The sequence below is a fragment of the Scomber scombrus genome, chromosome 6, assembly GCF_963691925.1.
Source record: "Scomber scombrus chromosome 6, fScoSco1.1, whole genome shotgun sequence".
Lineage (NCBI taxonomy): Eukaryota > Metazoa > Chordata > Actinopteri > Scombriformes > Scombridae > Scomber > Scomber scombrus.
In genome coordinates this window covers 2652377-2675106 of record NC_084975.1, presented here as the reverse complement: position 1 = coordinate 2675106, position 22730 = coordinate 2652377, and the positions used below count along the sequence as shown (strand labels likewise).

Genomic DNA, 22730 nt, shown 5'->3' with positions numbered 1-22730 from the left:
AGCAGATGCTAACGTTAGCTGCTCCTCTCCTCTGTCTCAGCGGGGCGGAGCTGAACCCTCTGTGTGCGACAGAGACGTTGGAAAGTTGTCACAACTTCATTCAGTAATTTAAGAATATAATCAGCACAAAAGCAGATAATGACTCGTCCTATATCTCATTTGAAAATACGTCAATATGTTTATAAAACTCAATGTACCCTATCCCTAAAACAACATAATGTTTTGGAGAGTGTACAGACACGTTCAGCTCACTGTGAGACTGTGGCGGTCCGACATAGTCTAATTTGTGCTATAAAATTAATGGGAAACACTGATAGTTATTGTTAAAGCCACCTGATTGGCTGTCCAGTGTTTACTTACAGACTGATGCAAATGACTTGTTGCATATCATTATGAGATATAAATGATTCACCTTGACATCATCATTTTGCAAATAAAAGCTGGATACTGTTATGACTCGGGTCATTTGTATGTTCTGTACTGACAGCTCTCTCTCTCTCCTCCCCTCTGCAGTAGCAATCAGGCAATCACCTTTAATATTTACACACTGACACGCTCTGAAATGTAACGTGGAGCCTTTAACAGTGACCAATCAAATCTTTAAATCAATCCTAAACAAACAGGTAAGCAGTGAAGTGATGATAGAAATGGAGTTAACTCTCAGTGTGATTCTGAGACGCTTGATAAATATGGGCCCATGTTCTACATGAGCTGTTTGATGCAGATAGAGATTTAAAAAAAAAAAAAAAGATCCAGACTCCCGTCCAGATGGATCATCAGGATCCAGCTGATCCTCTCTCAACATTCCTGGATGTTCACTCACACTGTGACAGAGATCACTACCAGCTGATGAGAGAAGAAGAAACAACAGAGGTGATAAATTAGTGTTTAGTGAGACTAACTTCATCAGCTGTCAGTCAGTGATGCAGCACATCCAGTCCTGTTCAGACCAGAAGTGGAACAGCTGTGCAGCGTAGCTTGCTTCCTTTCAGCTCTCATGTTAACGTGTTGGAGTGAAAACACTGAGCTCCAAGCTCACACACCTGCACACACTTTTACTATCAAGTGTGTTTCCTCTGCAGATTTCACTGAAGTACACAGGGGGAAAAAAGTGCTGAGAGTCATGAACACATCATTACTGCAGAAACAGAGACATTCACTCATCAGTTTACTAATGGATTTACTGCTGATACATGTCAACTCTTATCAAAGTTTAAAGCTACAGAGTCTCTGTGGGATTTGAAGATGTTTCCTGCTGTTAAAGCATCACATGACAATCAGTCAGAGCTCTCAGATAAGCAGTTGCTGTGATTCTTGGACTTCAGCAGAGGTTCTGGTCTGTATAAATACCACATGGTTACTAAACGTAATGATGCTTGTGTGAAATCAGAGCCAGTGATTTGCAGTCTACAGTCAGACTGATCTTAGAGCTCTGACAAAGATGAACTGATCAATTGTTTAGTGTTGAAATGAGAGAACAAACACTTTGAGATCAGATTTGATGGTGTGACAGTTTGATGATGATGATCACTGTCTCTATACATCTTGTAAGGCTGTCAGCTGTAATCCAGCTTTATTTCCTGCAAACATCAACACAACAACAACAGTCGTCTTCACATCAACTCAAACACATGATCACAACAAGCTTGTGGCTCATCTGATTGGCTGACTGTTCTCTCTCTCTGTCTTTCTGTCCAATCCTGAAGCCTGTTGAAACCAGCACAGACTGACTCCAACTCTCTACTGACCTCAGAGTATCCAGTCTGCAGTCTGGACTCTTCTTAAGATCAGACAGCTGCTTCACGTCTGAATCTTCCAGGTTGTTGTCATCCAGATTCAGTTCTCTCAGATGGGAGGGGTTGGACTTCAGAGCTGAGGCCAGAAAAGCACAGCTGATCTCTGACAAACTGCAGCCAAACAATCTGAATAAAGAATAAAGAGATGTTTATGTTTAGTCTGGCTTTATGTTATGTTTTATCATTTTATGATTGTATTATTCATTCTGATTTTATTTATCATCATTATTCATTTTATTCTATTTTGTTTTATAAGCATTTTACTAGTTCACTAATCTATTTTGTTCAGTATTGTATTATCTATTTTTTTTTATTCCTTCATTATCTTTTATTATTATATTGTATTATCTTAACTACTCATTTTTATTGTTGTCTTAGTCAATTAAGCTTTGTTTTACCTTTTTAATTATGTTGTCATTCATTAGTCTCTAAATCCACTTTTGTCACCAGAACTGTCACATCATATTAATCACAGCACAGAAGTAGGAAATGTGTCTGACCTCAGAGTATCCAGTCTACAGTGTGGACTCTCCAGAAAATCACACAGCTGCTTCAATCCTGAATCCTGCAGCTTGTTCGAGCTCAGATCCAGATGTCTCAGATGGGAGGGGTTGGTTTTCAGAGCTGAGACCAGAGAAGCACAGCTGATCTCTGACAAACTGCAGCCAAATAATCTAAATAAAGAATAAAAGATGTATATTAAATTCCATTTATAATCTAATCAGATGTGTTCAGGTTTTAAATGTGTAGATTAACAGTATTTTATCCTGATCATTAAAGGTTTACCTGAAATGAGCAGAGTGACTTTGTCTTTCTGTTTTTGTGGATCGTCATCATGTCAGTTTTCTACAGACATCAGACATCATCCACATGTGTGTGTGTGTGTGTGTGTGTGTGTGTGTGTGTGTGTGTGTGTGTGTGTGTGTGTGTGCGTGTCTGTGTGTGTGTGTGTGTGTGTTTGCTTGTGCATGCATTCTTAAGTATCAATATCAATGATCAGATATTATTCATTAAAGAATACAATAAAGAAATATTTCTCCTTCATCAAGTAAACTTGATCAGTTTTAAACAGATATTAGTTAAGATGATCTTCTGTTTACAGATGTAACTCTTTACCAAAAATTATAAACATGAATTGACTTAAACAATTAACAGTGAACATTTTCTACAGTTTCATTAAGAATAATCTTTTATAACTACAGAATAAACATTGTGCAATAACACAATGAAAATATGGAAGAAAAAAAATAACTTCATGGATATAAGTTATGTATGTCAATGAATTAATTTCAGCTGTGAAACATTAAGATCAACAATAGTAACAGACAGTCAGTGAACTGACTTCAGAGTCTCCAGTCGACAGTCTGGACTCTCCAGTCCAGCAGACAGAAGCTTCAATCCTGAATCCTGCAACTTGTTTCGACCCAGGTTTAGCTCTCTCAGATGGGAGGGGTTGGACTTCAGAACTGAGGCCAGAGACGCACAGCTCATCTCTGACAAACTGCAGAAATTCAATCTGAATAAAGAATAAATGATGTAGATTAAAATCCATTTATAATCTAATCAGATGTGTTCAGGTTTTAAATGTGTAGTTCAACAGTATTTTATCCTGATCATTGAAGTTTTATCTAAAATGAGCAGAGGGACTTTGTCTTTCTGTTATTATCTGTCAACACTGAGTCATAAAAATACTTCAAACACCTGCATTGATCTGTGTGTGTGTATGTGTGTGTGTGTGTGTGTGTGTGTGTGTGTGTGTGTGTGTGTGTGTGTGTGTGTGTGTGTGTGTGCTCTCTCTTAAGGATCAATATCACTGATCAGACATTATTCATTAAAGAATATAAAAAAGAAATATTTATCTTTCATCAAGTAAACTTCATCAGTTTTAAACAGATATTAGTTAAGAGGACTTTCTGTATACAGATGTGACTCTTTACCAACAATTCTTAATATGAATTGACTTTAACAATTAACAGTGAATATTTTCTACAGTTTCATTAAGAATCATCTTTTATAACTACATACTAAACTTTGTACAATAACACAATGAAAATATGGAAATAAAAATGTACTCCATGGGTGTAAGTTATGTTTGTATATAAATTAGTTTCAGCTGTTAAACATTAAGATCAACAATAGTAACAGACAGTCAGTGAACTGACCCCAGAGTCTCCAGTCGACAATCTGGACTCTCCAGTCCATCAGACAGAAGCTTCAATCCTGAATCCTGCAACTTGTTTCCACACAGAACCAGCTCTCTCAGGTGGGAGGGGTTGGACTTCAGAGCTGAGGCCAGAGAAGCACAGCTGATCTCTGACAAACTGCAGAAATTCAATCTGAATAAAGAATAAATGATGTAGATTAAAATCCATTTATAATCTAATCAGATGTATTCAGGTTTTTTAATAAATAGTAGATTAATAGTATTTTATCCTGATCATTGAAGTTTTATCTAAAATTAGCAGAGTGACTTTGTCTTTCTGTTATTATGGATTATCATGTCAGCCTTCTACAGACATCATCCAAATGTCACCACAACATTCAGACACATATTCATGCCAACACTGAGTCATAAAAATACTTTAAACGCCTGTATTGAAACATTAATTTACTTTAACAACAAACAGTGGACATTTTCTACAGTTTCAATAATATTTTTTTTTATAATTACAGAAACAAAAAAATGGAAATATGTAAATAAAAATGAACTTCATGGATGTAAGTTACGTATGTACATAAATTAGTTTCAGCTGTTAAACATTAAGATCAACAATAGTAACAGACAGTCAGTGAACTGACATCAGACTCTCCAGTTTACAATTTGGACTCTCCAGTCCAGCAGACAGATGCTTCACTGCTGAATCCTGCAGTTTGTTGTCACTCAGGTCCAGCTCTCTGAGATGGGAGGGGTTGGACTTCAGAGCTGAGGCCACAACTTCACAGTGAGCATCTGAGAGGCCCCATTTAACAAGTCTGTGATGACAGATGATATATATAGATAAATATATATATAGATAGAAAGATAAGATTATACACACTTTAATATTAAATATAGATTTTAGGCATTATGATCACTAAACAAACTCAGTTCTCTCTGTTGGCAGAGCTGGTTGGCCACTTATCACAAGGTTGATGGTTTGAAACTTGAGCTCCTTCTGTCCACATGTCCAAGTGTCTTTGAGCAACATACTGAATACAAAACTGTACGTATATGTAAAAAAAAATGTCAGTCTCTTTGGACAAAAGCGTCTGCTAAATGAAAGTAATGTAAACATGTCATGTTGTGATTTCTCCTTCAAATCAAAGCTAAATTATTCATTAACTCTCCTCACTCTCTCTGTTGCTGTACTGCAGACTTTTTAATGGAAGTCTCTGTTTTGGTTTCATCTTGCAGACAAAGGGAAAGAAAATTCAGTTGAATTAGTCCACAGTGATTGCTTCTTATTTGTCTTAAATGTCTCCTTGATTTGCTCGCTTGAGTCGTATTCTTGAGTCTTAATCCCTCCCACCTAAGATACACGGGAGAGATGCAGGAAAATATGTGAGAGAAGTAGAATCCAGGAAACATGTTTTTGGAGGTTTTTTTCCCTTCAGGCATCATCTGAAGTGATGTCAGCTGTCAGTCTGCAGCTGTTAACAGCTCTTTAGTGTCTTTTGATGCTGGGGTTTAAATGTGATGTACTGTTCAAAAATGAATAAGGGTGTACAGTTAGCACTGCAAGCACAGTGATGTATTGATGTCCTCCAAAATGACAAAAGAAAAGGTGAAATATTTCGGCATGAAATAAACACAAACTTATTCATTATTTACATCTGCATTCATTGATATTCTGTTTGTATTTCATTATCTAATTATCAATGTTATGATGACAATATCTCACAATCTGTAGGAATAATTGACGCCAGTAGCGTCTATGTTTTAAGGCAAGAGGAAATAAAGTAAATCTATCTTCCATCAAATGTGACTTTGTGACTGGCTCTATGTATGTTCCTCTCAGCTCTGAGTGAGTCTGGCTCTACTAAGTTCTAAGGACTCACTCTCCACAACTTTCTTCCTTTCTGCTTTATGTGACTTTTCTAGTCATATACAGTGCTGCTTATGGAGTGGCTTGTTTAGTGTTGGCTTAGTTACTCTTCATGTAGAATTCACTCTCTTAGCTTGTATTTATCCGCCGTCATTTGTGTGTTACATTTATGTTATCCAGTCCTTTTGCTCATGTCATTTTCCTCCTTCAGTGTTTATGAGCATCTTCTGTCACCACAGTAGTGATGTCTGTATGTTGTTAGGGTTCAACAGTAGATGGACTTTAAGCAGCTCTGCACTACACCACTCCCATCTGCCCTGCTATCACTGCAATCAGGTCATTACCCTCAGCTGAGCTTCCCGCCCATCTCCCTAAACACCAACTATTAAGAGACACTGACAAATCGACACATTATATAAAAGTACAGCAGGCACTGTACTGTTGTCTGTTGTGATGAAATGATACAACTAAAACTTGAAACCTAAAGATCTTTTGCTGGATTTGTATTAAAGTTCCATCACCCAAAGGAAGAATACTAGAAGGCGAACAATAAACGGTCAAATCTATCAATCATTACAAATAAACAGAATAACTGTGTTTACTAATGTGAGCTATAAACACACCAACAATAAAATGAAGGCAAATACACACAGGAGGGAAGTGAAGGATATATACTCTATATCAAAATGTCCATTGACATAATCATATAATCACATTCCTACAGTATGTGTCAAGATATCCTCATCACCAGGAAAATAAAAACATTAATGTGAATAGAAATGTTTTTTTGACTGTTCTCCTTGAAGTGAAACACTATTCATGTATAACTTTGGCAACAAGCAGGTGTAACACATGTTTAACACTTTATAGTGTGCATGTGTGTATCTTTACTGTAATACTGATGCTTCAGATGAGAAAGCAGCTTTATAATGATGATAATCACATCTGGACTTACCGAGCCTTTCTGCAGTTCCTTACAGCAGGAATCAGTCTGCGTTGGCCCTCTTTTGATGTGTTGTACTTCTCCAGGTCCAACTCATCCAGAACTTCCTCTGACATCTGCAGCATGTAGGCCAGAGCTGAGCACTGGATAGCAGAGAGTGCCATCCATGATCTGTTTTCTGAATTCAGGCACTCTTGGATCTGCTGATGTACTGAGCGGTCATTCATCTCCATCAGACAGTGGAAGATGTTGATGCTTCTGTCAGGAGGGATACGCTCACTGTTCATTTCCTTCAGGTTGTCGATGACTCTTTGGATGATTTCTGGACTGTTGTCTGTCTGACCCAGCAGGCCTCCTAAGAAACTCTGGTTGGACTCCAGAGAGAGGCCATGAAGGAAGCGGACAAACAGGTCCAGGTGGCCATTTTTACTTTTGAGTGATTTATCCATTGCTCTCTTCAGGAAGTCATTCAGAGATGAGTATTTGTAGTATTTTCCCAGGAAGTCCTTCAGTGCCTCTGTCTTCTCGTTGGTGTAACAGTGGTACATGTAGACTGCAGCCAGAAACTCCTGAATGCTCAGATGAACAAAGCTGTAGACTGTTTTCTGGAAGAGCACACTCTCTCTTTTGAAGATCTCTGTACAAACTCCTGATAACACAGAGGCCTCTGTGACATCAAGACCACACTGCTCCAGGTCTTCTTGGTAGAACATGATGTTTCCTTTCTCCAGTTGTTCAAACGCCAGCCTCCCCAACTTCATAAGAAGTTTCCTGTCAGCCTCCGTCAGCTCTTGTGGACTCGTCTCATGTCCCTCATCATACTTGTTCCTCTTCCTCTTTGTCTGGACCAGCAGGAAGTGTAAGTACATGTCAGTCAGGGTCTTGGGCAGCTCTCTTCTCTGGTCTGTAGTCAACATGTGGTCCAGAACTGTAGCAGTGATCCAGCAGAAGACTGGGATGTGACACATGATGTGGAGGCTCCTGGATGTCTTGATGTGTGAGATGATTCTGCTGGACTGCTCTTCATCACTGAATCTTCTCCTGAAGTACTCCTCCTTCTGGGCGTCAGTGAAGCCTCGTACTTCTGTTACCCTGTCCACACATGAAGGAGGGATCTGATTGGCTGCTGCAGGTCGGGAAGTTATCCAGACGAGAGCCGAGGGAAGCAGCTTCCCCTTGATGAGGTTTGTCAACAGCACGCTGACTGATGACTTCTGTGTGACATCAGTCACGACTTCCCTGTTGTTGAAATCCAGTGAAAGTCTGTTTTCATCCAGTCCATCAAAGATGAACAAAACTTTACAGACAGCAAGCTTCTCTGCTGTGAGCTTCTGTAGTGTTGGATAGAAAACATGGATCAGCATGAGCAGACTGTACTTCTTATCTTTGATCAGGTTCAGCACCCTGAACGAAAGCAGAATCAGCAGACTGATATCTTGGTTTTCGGAGCGCTGTGCCCAGTCCAGAGTGAACTTCTGCACTGAGAAGGTTTTTCCAACGCCAGCAACTCCGTTCATCAGAACGACTCTGATGCGTTTTAAGACTTCACAGATGTCCTGACACTTGATTGGAGTGTCATGGAGGGTCTTCATCTTGGAAGCTGTTTCAAGCTGCCTCACCTCAAGTTTGGTATTAACCTCTTCAATTACCTGCTGATCAGGTAAGGCTTTAAAGATGTCATGACACTTGATTGGAGTGTCATGAAGGGTCTTCATCTTGGAAGCTGTTTCAAGCTGCCTCACTTCATGTTGTGTATTAACCTCTTCACTCTGTCCCTCTGTGATGTAGACCTCAGTGAAGATGCTGTTGAGGAGGATTTCACTTCCTGCTTCATCAGTTCCTTGAGTCACACATTCACATGTGCTGCTCAGACTGATCTGATGTTCATCTAAAATCTCCTGCAGACCACTTTCTGCTGAAAGACAAGAAAAAAAAGTAGAATTAAAAAGAAATATATCTGACTATGTTCAGTAGGATAGAGGAGGTAGATTCCTGTCCTGTTTTCAGAGATGATGACATCAGCTGACAGATCTTCAGTCTTACTTTGTACAGTGCTGGTCTGAATGTCTGTCTGCAGTCCAGGTCTGGTTCTGGATCTTTTTCCACACTGGGGACAATAGGAGTCTCCTGATGAAGCAGACTGGTCCCAGTATGAGGTGATGCACTGTCTGCAGAACCAGTATCCACAGCTCGTAGAGACTGGATCCTTCAAGACGTCCTGACACAAAGAACAGCAGGACAGCTGCTCCTCCACAGAAACATCCCTCCTCTTCCTCTCTCTGTGGACATGAACACATTCTTTATGACACATGACATTAGTGAAGGCCAACCGACAGCTCACACTTTCCCCACATAAACAGTCCAGACTGTCAGTATTTAGACAGTTTTTATTCTTCAGGTTCGGAGATTCAACACATTCAATTTGAAATAAAATGATATACAGTACATTACAATTACTAGAGTTTAAAAATAATTATACAGACACAACAATGTGTCAGCAAAGGCAGAGAAGAAGACTGAAAGCTAGTAAACATGGATGTAAACGAAGCAGGATTTATAATACTAGCTTCAAACATTTGTTTTGTAAATGTCATCTTTCACTTTTCCAGTTTGGAAACCAGTCTGCTGGCGATGATTATGTTGACAGCAGAACTGTAGTCTACAAACAGTAGCCGTACATATGCTCCTCGTTGTTCTAGATCTCACAGTACAGTGTGGAAGGCAGTGGAGATGGCGTCATCTGCTGACCTGTTGGCTCTATATGCATATTGATGTTCAGTGTTCCTGAACTGGAAAGCCATGTTACGGGCATTTAGCAGGAGTCAGACCTCTTTGGTCATCCATGGCTGATTGTTTGAGAATACATGGATGTGTTTTGTAATGGTGACATTTTCTACACAGCTTTTATTAGACCTCTGCACATATATGTGGTCTGATAGCTTGATTTATGCAATGATGCATAGTAAACAGTCTCTTACTTTGTGTCTGAGGGTCCAGGTTCATTACTGAAGTCTGGAACACCACCTTTAGACCGGTCACTCTTCATAGACACACAGCTGGATATTAAAGACTCTGCTCTCTGTCTGTGGTCCTGACATCTGGAAAGAACACATTTTTGACACACATCATTACTTCTTGTAAAAAGCAGATATAAACACATGTAACATGTCATATTAGCACTGTGACAGTTTGAGCTTTTTTTCTTTTGGTTGTTTGGGGTGCCAGCCAGGTTTCTCCCCTGGCATTTTAGATAGTTTGCTGTTACTCTAGTCACAATATATTTTGTGTCAAACCACACACACAAGGACAAAACTACCACCCTGTTCCTTCATTGGATGTATACAAACACAAATACCATAAACCTCATACTGTAAGGAAGAAAAAATATATATTCAGAGGTTTTCTTTATAAGTGGCCTGATAGCTTGATGTATGCAATGATGCATAGTAAACAGTCTCTTACTTTGTGTCTGAGGGTCCAGGTTCATTACTGAAGTCTGGAACACCACCTTTAGACCGGTCACTCTTCATAGACACACAGCTGGATATTAAAGATTCTGCTCTCTGTCTGTGGTCCTGACATCTGGAAAGAACACATTTTTGACACACATCATTACTTCTTGTAAAAAGCAGATATAAACACATGTAACATGTCATATTAGCACTGTGACAGTTTGAGCTTTTTTTCTTTTGGTTGTTTGGGGTGCCAGCCAGGTCTCTCCCCTGGCATTTTAGATAGTCTGCTGTTACTCTAGTCACAATATATTTTTGTGTCAAACCAAACACACAAGGACAACATTTTTACCGTTACCACCCTTTTCCTTCATTGGATGTTCACAAACACAAATACCATAAACCCACAACAGCATAAGGAAGAAAAAAAATTATATTCAGAGATTTTCTTTATATGTGGTCTGATAGCTTGATTTATGCAATGATGCATAGTAAACAGTCTCTTACTTTGTGTCTGAGGGTCCAGGTTCATTACTGAAGTCTGGAACACCACCTTTAGACCGGTCACTCTTCATAGACACACAGCTGGATATTAAAGACTCTGCTCTCTGTCTGTGGTCCTGACATCTGGAAAGAACACATTTTTGACACACATCATTGCTTCTTGTAAAGAGCAGATATAAACACAGGTAACATGTCATATTAGCTTGGTGACAGTTTGAGCTATTTTTATTTTTTGCTTGTTTGGGGTGCCAGCCAGGTCTCTCCCCTGGCATTTTAGATAGTTTGCTGTTACTCTAGTCAGAATATATTTTTGTGTCAAACCACACACACAAGGACAAAACTACCACCCTGTTCCTTCATTGGATGTTCACAAACACAAATACCATAAACCCACAACAGCATAAGGAAGAAAAAAAATTACATTCAGAGATTTTCTTTATATGTGGTCTGATAGTTTGATTTATGCAATGATGCATAGTAAACAGTCTCTTACTTTGTGTCTAAGGGTCCAGGTTCATTACTGAAGTCTGGAACACCGCCTTTGGACCGGTCACTCTTCATAGACAGACAGCTGGATATTAGAGACTCTGCTCCGTCCTCCTCTTCCTCCTCTTCCTTCATCTTCTGGAGTCTGAGAGGTAAACAAAGTAAACACTGCAGTCACACACACACACACACACATATGCCTCTCAACTTAGGAGATTCCTATTAGTTTACATGACTTGTGTGTTTTCTAGTCATCACAAAGATAAACTTTGATTGTGGTTTAAATCCAACAAAAAAGACTTCAGATAAACATCTGTGTGCATCTTAACTGTGACTTATCTCGTTATAAAGCGCAGCAGTCACGTTACATTGCTGTGAGGACTCAGACACCAGGAAAAGAAAAACAGGAAACTACTTTTAAAGACATCAAACTCTGTGATTTCATATTTTTCAGGCAGAGTTCCATCAACTAAACAATTCATCTTTTAAAAAATCATCAGATTGATCAAAAATGATAGTAATCATTATTTGCAGCCCTGATATTAACACTCACCTGCCTCAGACTTGCTGTTTTCCTCCTCTATTTTTTGCTGCTTTGTTTTTTAAAATGGTGTATGAATGGACTTTCACCTTTACTGCCTACCTGCCTGCCCCACCCTTCTTCTTCCTTACTGGAAGAACTCACTGTGCTATTATTTCTCCTTGTCGTGTGTGTTCAGTCTGTATGGACTGCTGTTTTCTTCTATCGTCACTCGGTGGTGCTGTTTCCTTGTTTGTATTTTGATTTCAGCAATAAAGTTAAAGAATAAAGAAAGTGAATACATTTCCTACAAAGAGCCAAATACTTTATCACTACTTTACAGGTCAAATAAAGACACTTCTAATGAATGAATTCCTGTTGCTGAGCTAGCAGAAGCTAAAGTCTTTCAGTCAGTTCACAGCAGCCCTGACAAACATACAATTCAACATATATGACAATAAAGTTTCCAATAATAAATGACTGATGAATACTTACGAAATCAGGTGGAAATGGAAATCGATAAATATTTTCTGAAACTTTAAAGAAATTAATAATAAATGATAAGAATAATGGAGCTTTAAAGTAAAGCGGTACATAAACTCAGATGGTGTTTCCTGGTGGTCCAGTGGTTAGACAAACAAATCTTACAGAAATCCAAAACAAAGAACACAGATTCAATCAAATATGAGTCATTTATACACAAAGACAAAACAATAACTACAATAAAAATAGATGTTAGAAGCTGAAGCTCCACACAGGATAAAAACGCTTTATTTCCACATGTTTATTAGAAGTTGGTATTTGTTTAGCATCACCACCATCCCACCAGCCTCCCTTCAGACGAGTATAAAACTTCTCAAACCAACGTTACACAACGCTTTACACAAAACTAACAAACATACAGCAAGAAAATAAAGCAGAAAACACAAAGAAGATTCAAACCTTCAGATGTACAGAATATAAAACTAAATAACTGGTATATCAGTGAATAAAAATGAGTTTGAAGAAGTGATTTAAAGGAAGATAAAGACTTATCAAACAGCAAAGACCAGGGTCCATATTTATCCGTGCTGATAATCAACACTAATTAATTTCCCTCCACTCAGTGTGAAGTTAGAGAAAAACAAATGGTGGTTTTATTTATTGAATGGTTCATGTGTTTAAACTGCTGATGGCACAGATATATTTCAAAGAGCTGTAAGGACACATAAGTCAACAGGAGGTTCAGCTGGAGATGAGTTGGACAGTGGAGAAGATACATTTCATGTTTTTAATCAAGTTGGTTCCACAGTCCGTTTGCATCATTATCACTGTGTGCAGTGTTGTACAATACATGCAAGATGCTGCACTAATGTAGAAAACAAGATGGAAAGGATATGATTGGAGAGGGCTGGATCACATGACCTCACCTACAAGTTTAAATTATGTAATTATTGTTAATGCTTCCTGATTGGCTGACCAGTGTTTACTTACACACTGATGCAAATTATTTGTTAAATATGGTTATGAGATATAAATGATTAATCTTGACATTATCATTTTGCAAATAAAAGCTGGATACCTTTAATATTTACACACTGAGACTCTCTGAAATGTAACGTGGAGCCTTTAAAAGTGATCAATCAAATATTTAAAATCAATCCTAAACAAACAGGTAAGCAGTGAAGTTATGATAGAAATGGAGTTAACTCTCAGTGTGATTCTGAGACGCTTGATAAATATGGGCCCAGGTTCTACATGAGCTGTTTGATGCAGATAGAGATTAAAAAAACAGATATAGTAAATATATGTAAAGTGCCGACTTCTGCAAAATCCAGAGATATCTGTTCAGTTTGTAGTCAGTTGAGAGACTTAAGTGAAGATGACAAAATCCAGATCCAGACTCCGGTCCAGATGGATCATCAGGATCCAGCTGATCCTCTCTCAACATTCCTGGATGTTCACTCACACTCTGACAGAGATCACCAACCCTTCCAGCTGATCAGAGAAGAAAAAACAACAGAGGTCATGAATCAGTGTTTATAGAGAATCACTTCATCAGCTGTCAGTTTTTTTTTCTATCAAGTCTGATTTCACTCAAGTACAGAGAGTAAATAAAGTGCTGAACACATCATTACTGCAGAAACAGAGACATTCACTCATCAGTTTACTGATGGATTGACTGCTGATACATGTCAACTCTTATCAAAGTTTAAAGCTACAGAGTCTCTGTGGGATTTGAAGATGTTTCCTGCTGTTAAATCATCACATGACAATCAGTCAGAGCTCTCAGCTAAACAGTTGCTGTGATTCTTGGACTTCAGCAGAGGTTCTGGTCTGTATAAAAAACACATGGTTACTAAACGTAATGATGCTTCAGTGAAATCAGAGCCAATGATTTGCAGGCTGCAGTCAGACTGATCTTAGAGCTCTGACAAAGATGAACTGATCAATAGTTTAGTGTTGAAATGGGAGAACAAACACTTTGAGATCAGATTTGATGGTGTGACAGATTGATGATGAGGACTACTGTCTCTATACATCTTGTAAGGATGTCAGCTGTAAACCAGCTTTATTTCCTGCAGACATGAACACAACAACAACAGTCATCTTCACATCAACTCAAACACGTGATCACAACAAGCTTCTGGCTCATCTGATTGGCTGACCGTTCTCTCTCTCTGTCTTTCTGTCCAATCCTGAAACCATTCTCCTCTCACAGCTTCACTGAGGAAAGCAGCACTGAGAAGGTTGGAGGTTCACCAGGAAATACTGGATCTTTGCTTTGATACTGACTGTGTTTAATACTAAACTTCTGAAACCAGCACAGACTGACTCCAACTCTGTACTGACCTCAAAGTCTCCAGTCTACAGCGTGGACTCTCCTTAAGATCAGACAGCTGCTTCACGTCTGAATCCTTCAGCTTGTTTCCAGTCAGATTCAGTTCTCTCAGATGGGAGGGGTTGGACCTCAGAGCTGAGGCCAGAGAAGCACAGCTGATCCTTGATAAACTGCAGCGATACAATCTGAATAAAGACATTTTTTTTTATAAAAGTCAGTATAGAAGACAAAGTTTCTGTTTAAAAGCATTCAGTGTTTCATAACCTGTACAGATCTGAAGAAGGTTTAAATGTAGAAGTTTAGAAAATGGAAACTCCAAACAGCTGAACCCAGCAGGATGCGGGTTAAAAACTGTCAAATACAAAAGACGAAGCATGGTTTCAGAGGTTCACAGTGAATTATCCAGTGTAGATTTGATCTTTTTATATGAAGGTTTAAAATATGCAACTCAACTTTGCTCAGATACAGTCAGTGAACTAAAATACTTTAATAAAATAATAAATGTATTTACAAAGCACTTTTCACAGACAAAGATCACAAATAATAATATTAACTTCATGTCTGCAGTCATGTTCAACTGTCACATCATATTAATCAGCACAGATGTTAGAAATGGTGTCTGACCTCAGAGTCTCCAGTTGACAATCTGGACTCTCCAGAAAACCACACAGCAGCTTCAATCCTGAATCCTGCAAGTTGTTTCCACTCAGATTCAGCTCTCTGAGATGGGAGGGGTTGGACTTCAGAGCTGAGACTACAGAAGCTAAGCTGATCTCTGACAAACTGCAGCAATACAATCTGAAATAAAGAATAAAAGATGTCAGTTTAGAAGACAAAGCTTCAGTTTGAAATCATTCAGTTATTCATAATCTGTTGAGATGTGACATGTAAATGACAAATAAACTTGAATTGAATTGAAAGGTTTAGAAGCTGCTGAACAGCCTTCAGAGGATCTGAGAGGAGCTAAACATATAAAGAATTTTAAACATCAACTAAAAACTATCTGTTTAGTCTGGCTTAATGTCTTGTTTTATCATTGTAATGGCGTTATTATATATATTGATTGAATGTATCATCATTATTTTTATTCTATCAACATTGTACTATTTTACTAGTCTATTTTGTGTTGTATTTCACAGTTGTATTTATTTTATTTACCTTGCTTTTACTATATTTTATTATTTATATTTATTATCTTGATTACTAATTTTTTACTGAAGTCTTAATTAGTAGTTAGAAATGGTGTCTGACCTCAGAGTCTCCAGTCTGCACTCTGGACACTCCAGAAAATCACACAGCAGCTTCAATCCTGAATTCTGCAGCTTGTTCCAGCTCAGATCCAGCTCTCTGAGATGGGAGGGGTTGGACTTCAGGGCTGAGACCAGAGAAGCACAGTTGTTCTCTGACAAACTGCAGTTCTCCAATCTGAATAAAGAATAAAAGATGCAGATAAAAATCTATTTATAATCCAATCAGATGCGTTCATCTTTTATGACTACAGAGTAAACTGCACAGTAACAAAGGATTTAAGTTATGTATATACATAAATTAGGTTAATCTGTTAAACGTTAAGATCAACAATAGTAACAGACAGTCAGTGAACTGACCTCAGAGTCTCCAGTTTACAGTTTGGACTCTCCAGTCCAGCAGACAGACGCTTCACTCCTGAATCCTGCAGGTTGTTTCTACTCAGGTCCAGCACTCTGAGATGGGAGGGGTTGGACTTCAGAGCTGAGGCCACAACTTCACAGTGTGTCTCTGAGAGTCCACACCGAACAAGTCTGTGATGACAGATAATATATAATACACACTTTAATATTAAATAGAGATTTTAGGCATTTTAATAAGTAAACATAATTAGATGTGACGACCAGCTCAGTTCTCTCTGTTGGCAGAGCTGGTCGGTCATTAATCACAAGGTTGATGGTTTGAAACTTGAGCTCCTTCTGTCCACAGGTCCAAGTGTCTTTGAGCAACACACTGAATACAAAACTGTACGTACATAAAAAAAATATAAGTCACTTGCACCGGCACCTCCTCCCCTCGTAAGGTTTGTTTGGATTTAAGTGGTTTCCAGTCTTGTTGGATCCTTTGTGGTTTTGTTCAGTTCAGTTTTGCTCTGCCTGTACTCAGACCACAATAAAGATTTATTCAGCTTCCTATTTAATGCAGTCTCCTGCTTTTGGATCCACCTGCTCTGCTCTTCACAACATACCTGATGTGCAGGGATTTTCAGCCTCAGGATCCTTGTTGCATGATCTAGGACTGTCTCACTCTACCTCCAGCTGACTCTCCATTGCATCCACTTAGCTCCCAGGAATCAAATTTACGAATCCTACTATGGCCATGCCAAGACCCGCCCTACTCTGCCTGTGATTGGCTTTCCCTGATAATGTTGCCCTAACCCTAACCAAAGGAATCCTCATTCCTAAACCTAAGTGACGAAGGCAAAGAGTACTAGCCAATCAGAGGCAGAGTAGGGTGGGTCTTGGCGTAGCCATAGTAGGATTTGTAATTTAGCAATAGTCAGCCGGGTCGGCAAACGGAAGACAGATGAAGCTGACTTGTACAACACATTGCCAGGGATAGGCAGGCTAGACTACAGGACAGGACAGTCTGACCTCTTCCTTTGTGCGTGCACAACATTAAATGTGGCAGTTCACCACAACACAACAACAAAATTACGTTTTTCTTGCTCTCATAGCATTTATAACATGTGAAGAACATTTGAAGTGAAGCATTATAAGTCAGAGCTGTCATCTACAAACCCTCAATGAGATAGGTGCTGGACAATGAAAGATTTCTACTGTAAATCAAAATGTCCAGTGAGATAATAATCTAGTCACATTGTTATGTGTCAAGATATCTAATCACAAAAAAAACACGTTAATGTGAATAGAAATGTCTGTTTGACTTGTGATAAGGATATCTTGACACATGTTAATGTGCTTGCAGGTTCTCCTTGCAGTGTAACATTACTTATGTATAACTTTTGCAACAAGTATGTGTAACATGTTTAACACTTTTATATAGTATTCATGTGTGTATCTTTACTGTAATACTGATGCTTCAGATGAGAAAGCAGCTTTATAATGTTGATAATCACATCTGGACTTACCGAGCCTTTCTGCAGTTCCTTACAGCTGGGATCAGTCTGTGTTTTCCCTGCTCTGATGTGTTGTAGTTCCCCAGGTCCAACTTATCCAGAACCTCCTCTGACATCTGCAACATGTAGGCCAGAGCTGAGCAGTGGATCACAGAGAGTTCCTTCTCTGATCTGTTCTCTGACTTCAAGAACTCTTGGATCTCCTGATGTACTGACCGGTCGTTCATCTCTGTCAGACAGTGGAAGATGTTGATGCTTCTGTCAGGAGAGATATCGGACATGTTCATCTCCTTCAGGTTGTTGATGACTCTCTGGATGGTTTTTGGGCTGTTGTTTGTCTGACCCAACAGGCCTCCTAAGAGACTCCGGTTGGACTCCAGAGAGAGGCCATGAAGGAACCGAACAAACAGGTCCAGGTGACCATTGTAACTTTTAAGAGATTTCTCCATGGCTCCATCCAGGAAGTCATCCAGAGATGACTTACTGTTGTCTTCTCCCAGGAAGTCCTTCAGTACCTCTGTGTTCCTGTTGGTGTAACAGTGGTACATGTAGACTGCAGCCAGAAACTCCTGAACGCTCAGATGAACAAAGCTGTAGACTGTTTTCTTGAAGAGCACACTCTCTCTTTTGAAGATCTCTGTACAAACTCCTGATAACACAGAGGCCTCTGTGACATCAAGACCACACTGCTCCAGGTCTCCTTGGTAGAACATGATGTTTCCTTTCTCCAGTTGTTCAAACGCCAGCCTCCCCAGCTTCAGAAGAAGTTTCCTGTCAGCCTCCGTCAGCTCCTGTGGACTGGTCTTATTTCCCTCATCATACTTGTTCCTCTTCCTCTTTGTCTGAACCAGCAGGAAGTAAGAGTACATGTCAGTCAGGGTCTTGGGCAGCTCTCCTCTCTGGTCTGAAGTCAACATGTGGTCCAGAACTGTAGCAGTGATCCAGCAGAAGACTGGGATGTGACACATGATGTGGAGGCTCCTGGATGTCTTGATGTGTGAGATGATTGTGCTGGACTGCTCTTCATCACTGAATCTCCTCCTGAAGTACTCCTCCTTCTGGGCGTCAGTGAAGCCCCGTACTTCTGTTACCCTGTCCACACATGAAGGAGGGATCTGATTGGCTGCTGCAGGTCGGGAAGTTATCCAGATGAGAGCTGAAGGAAGCAGCTTCCCCTTGATGAGGTTTGTCAACAGCACGCTAACTGATGACTTCTGTGTGACATCAGACACAACCTCACTGTTGTTGAAATCCAGTGAAAGTCTGCTTTCATCCAGGCCGTCAAAGATGAACAAAACTTTAAAGACAGCGAGCTTCTCTGCAGTGAGCTTCTGTAATGTTGGATGGAAAACATGGATGAGCATGAGCAGACTGTACTGCTTATCTTTGATCAGGTTCAGCTCCCTGAATGAAAGCAGAATCAGCAGAATGATATCTTGGTTTTCGGAGCCCTGTGCCCAGTCCAGAGTGAACTTCTGCACTGAGAAGGTTTTTCCAACGCCAGCAACGCCATTCATCAGAACGACTCTGATGCATTTCTGTGGGTCAGGTAAGGCTTTAAAGATGTCGTGACACTTGATTGGAGTGTCATGAAGGGTCTTCATCTTGGAAGCTGTTTCAAACTGCCTCACCTCATGTTGGGTATTAACCTCTTCACTCAGTCCCTCCGTGATGTAGACCTGAGTGTAGATGCTGTTGAGGAGGATTTCCTTTCCTGCTTCATCAATTCCTTCAGTGACACATTTACATCGGCTGCACAGACTGATCTGATGTTCATCTAAAACCTCCTGCAGACCACTTCCTGCTGAAAGAGAAGAAAAAATAAATATGTCTGACTGTTAATGTTCAGTAGGATAGAGGAGGTAGATCCCTGTCCTGTTTTCAGAGATGATGACATCAGCTGACAGATCTTCAGTCTTACTTTGTACAGTGCTGGTCTGACTGTCTGTCTGCAGTCCAGGTCTGGTTCTGGATCTTTCTGCACACTGGGGACAGGAGGAGTCTCCTGATGAAGCAGACTGGTCCCAGTATGAGGTGATGTACCAGAGGAGTCTCCAGAACCAGTATCCACTGCTGGTAGAGACTGGATCCTTCAAGACGTCCTGACACAAAGAACAGCTGGACAGCTGCTCTTCCACAGAAACACCCCTCCTCTTCCTCTTCCTCTCTCTGTGGACATGAACACATTCTTTATGACAAATGACATAATTTATGACTTGAGATCCTGACTTTGGGGATGAGTTGTGTAAGATGTGTATATTTAAATATATGTTCTGCTCTTTGGTCATTTTCTATTGGATAAAATCATATAAACTGATATGTTTAACCGATCACAGATGATTTCTTTGTTCCTTCAGAAACTATAATAGATTAAGTATGCTATTTACTTGTTGAGATGAGCTGATGTAACTGTGTGTATGCTGTCTCTTTATTGTACAATAATAATTGTTTAATAATTGTGCTGCTGAACAGAGAGCTCTGCTTTTACTTTTCCCAAATGTTAAATGTCAGACTCAGTTTCCTCTGCTGCAGTGGTCAGTCTGCAGTGATAAGCTGCAGCAGGCTGTTTCTATACATTTACATGATCTCCTCCCATATTTAGTGTCTTTGAACAGGAACACGTTAAGACACAGTCTGTATTACATGAGACCAAACACTCCATTTTCTTCCATTGTACCTGCTGCTGCAGTCCTTTAGTAAATAAGGACAGACACAGTTTGACTTGTTAGTAAATATCACCCTGGGTTACCTGCTGCTACTTTACATTTATTTACTGGAAAATCAAACAGCAATACCAGCCCTGTATCTGTCTGTGGTTAACATGAACATGAAGATCTGTTGTAGATTACAGCTGAATGGAAGCTACTTCATTATTTCTTTCCACTGTGTGTCTGTGTGTGTTTTTATCTATACTACAGCCTTAATGAAATCATCTATCAATCATCTTCAGGTCAGTTTACAGTAGAAACAGTCTCTTACTTTGTGTCTGAGGGTCCAGGTTCATTACTGAAGACTAGAGGATGCTCTATAGACCGATCACTCTTCATAGACAGACAGCTAGATATTAGAGACTCTGCTCCATCCTCCCCTTCCTCCTCTTCCTTCATCTTCTGGTGTCTGAGAGGTAAACCAGTAACACTGGAGACACACACATACACAGTATAATAAACCAAGTCATGCCTCTCAACTTAGTAGCTTCTTATTTATTTACATGACTAGAAACATCTCTTACTTTTGTTCTGAGGGTCCAGGTTCATTACTGAAGACTAGAGGATGCTCTTTAGACAGGTCACTCTTCATAGACAGACAGCTGGATATTACAGACTCTGCTCTCTGTCTGTGGAAACAACAAATATTGGACACATATCATTAGTTCTTGTAAAGAGTTGATGTCTGAATAGAGTTTTTTATATAGGTTTATTTACTCACATAAATATGGGTATAAATGAGTACACACTCACATTAAATCCAACAAAATGTAATATTCTAGTACTTAGTATGTCCTGCCTTACTTTTAAGTACTGCACTGACCCTGCTTGGCATCAAATGTCCAACATTTTTCCAACACGATTAAGTCATAGTGATCCTCATAATTGTCCACCCCATAGGCAGAACACCACTGAGTGGAATGGGCCAAAATATCCTGCACATATTCGACACGTTTGCTTATGTCCTTTCTTCTCTGCCTAAATGCATCAGCAACTAATTCATACGCTTTCAGAACTGCACCTTTAACGGTAGCATAATCACCACTTTCAGCAGATATAAAGTCAGAAACAACTCACTGGGCCTTGTCTGTGAAAACACACTGCAGCATCAGAGTTTTATGACTATACTACGAGCTGGTTGTTTTAAAAACTCAGAGACCAACAAATTACTATGCTAAGTATCCATATCTATTAAAGATAGCAACATAACCTTTTATCATTTTAACAAGAAAATCCTGTCTAGTACTGAATATATATAATCTGTAACTGATGGAAAAGAACACTACATCATATTAGAAAAAAACAAATACTGGAGGTTTTCCTGGAAAGAGATATCACTGAATGTGTGATGTTTAAGAGAGTGTGTACTCATTTCTGCTGTAATGTAGATTATCAAATGACATTAAAAGACTGAATCATCTTCAGGTCAGTTTACAGTAGAAACATCTCTTACTTTATGTCTGAGGGTCCAGGTTCATTACTGAAGACTAGAGGATGCTCTATAGACCGATCACTCTTCATAGACAGACAGCTAGATATTAGAGACTCTGCTCCGTCCTCCTCTTCCTCCTCTTCCTCCTCTTCCTTCATCTTCTGGAGTCTGAGAGGTAAACCAGTAACACTGCAGACACACACACATACACAGTATAATAAATCCAATCCTGCCTCTCAACGTAATAGCTTCTTATTAGTTTACATGACTTTAACTACATCCATGTGTGTTTTCTAGTCATCACAAAGATAAACTTTGACTCTGGTTTTAATTCAACAAACAGTCTTTAGATAAACATCTGTGTCGTAGCAGTGAGTCACGTTAAATCACTGCGAGTACGCAAAACCAGGGAAAGAAAGGCAGGAAACTTTTGAAGATGTCAAACTCTGTGATTTCATATTTTTCTGACACAGTTTAATCAACTAAATGATTAACCTGAAACAAAATCATCAGATTGATCAATAATGACAGTAATCACTATTTGCAGCCCTGATATTAACACTCACCTGCCTCAGACTTGATGTTTTCGTCCTTCTGCTCTACTGACTGTAAAATGGTGTCTGAATGGACTTTCACCTTTACTGCATACCTGTCTGCTCCACCCTTCTTTACTGATAGTCACCTGTTTGTGTGTGTGTGTGTGTCTGTGTGTGTGTTGCAATTCAGTGACTCTTTAACCCTCCTGTTGTCCTCGAGTCAAGGAAGAAAGGGAGGAAGAAGGAAGGAAAGGAGTAAGGAAGGGAGGATGGAAGGAGGGAAGGGAGGAAGGAAGGAAGGAAGGAAGGATGGAAGGTTTTCAACTTCTCCAACTATATGACCATATTTCCATATTTGATGTCAAATGCAAGAAGTGCCATTGTTACAACCCACTCCACTA

At 39.5% G+C, this 22730-nt stretch overlaps 2 protein-coding genes across 2 annotated transcripts in view; both read right to left on the bottom strand.

Moving 5' to 3' along the window:
* LOC133981640 (NACHT, LRR and PYD domains-containing protein 12-like) overlaps positions 1-11786 on the bottom strand; it is a gene marked incomplete at its 3' end in the record, with an annotated part of 40803 nt that extends 29017 nt beyond the window's left edge. Inside the window, exon 1 of the mRNA XM_062420442.1 lies at positions 11760-11786. The remainder of the gene's footprint in view (positions 1-11759) is intronic.
* LOC133981632 (uncharacterized) lies at positions 1619-22408 on the bottom strand. Its single transcript, XM_062420422.1, is given in 22 exon segments — positions 1619-1922; positions 2297-2470; positions 3139-3312; positions 3959-4132; positions 4596-4769; positions 6777-8320; positions 8414-8679; positions 8808-8932; positions 8990-9043; positions 10227-10346; positions 10724-10843; positions 11214-11351; positions 14559-14880; positions 15140-15345; positions 15799-15972; positions 16155-16328; positions 17666-19457; positions 19575-19822; positions 20633-20791; positions 20886-20990; positions 21815-21982; positions 22360-22408. Coding segments are annotated over 21 exon segments (6684 nt in total). The 5' UTR covers positions 21952-21982; positions 22360-22408.
* Between the last annotated feature and the right edge of the window lie 322 nt (positions 22409-22730).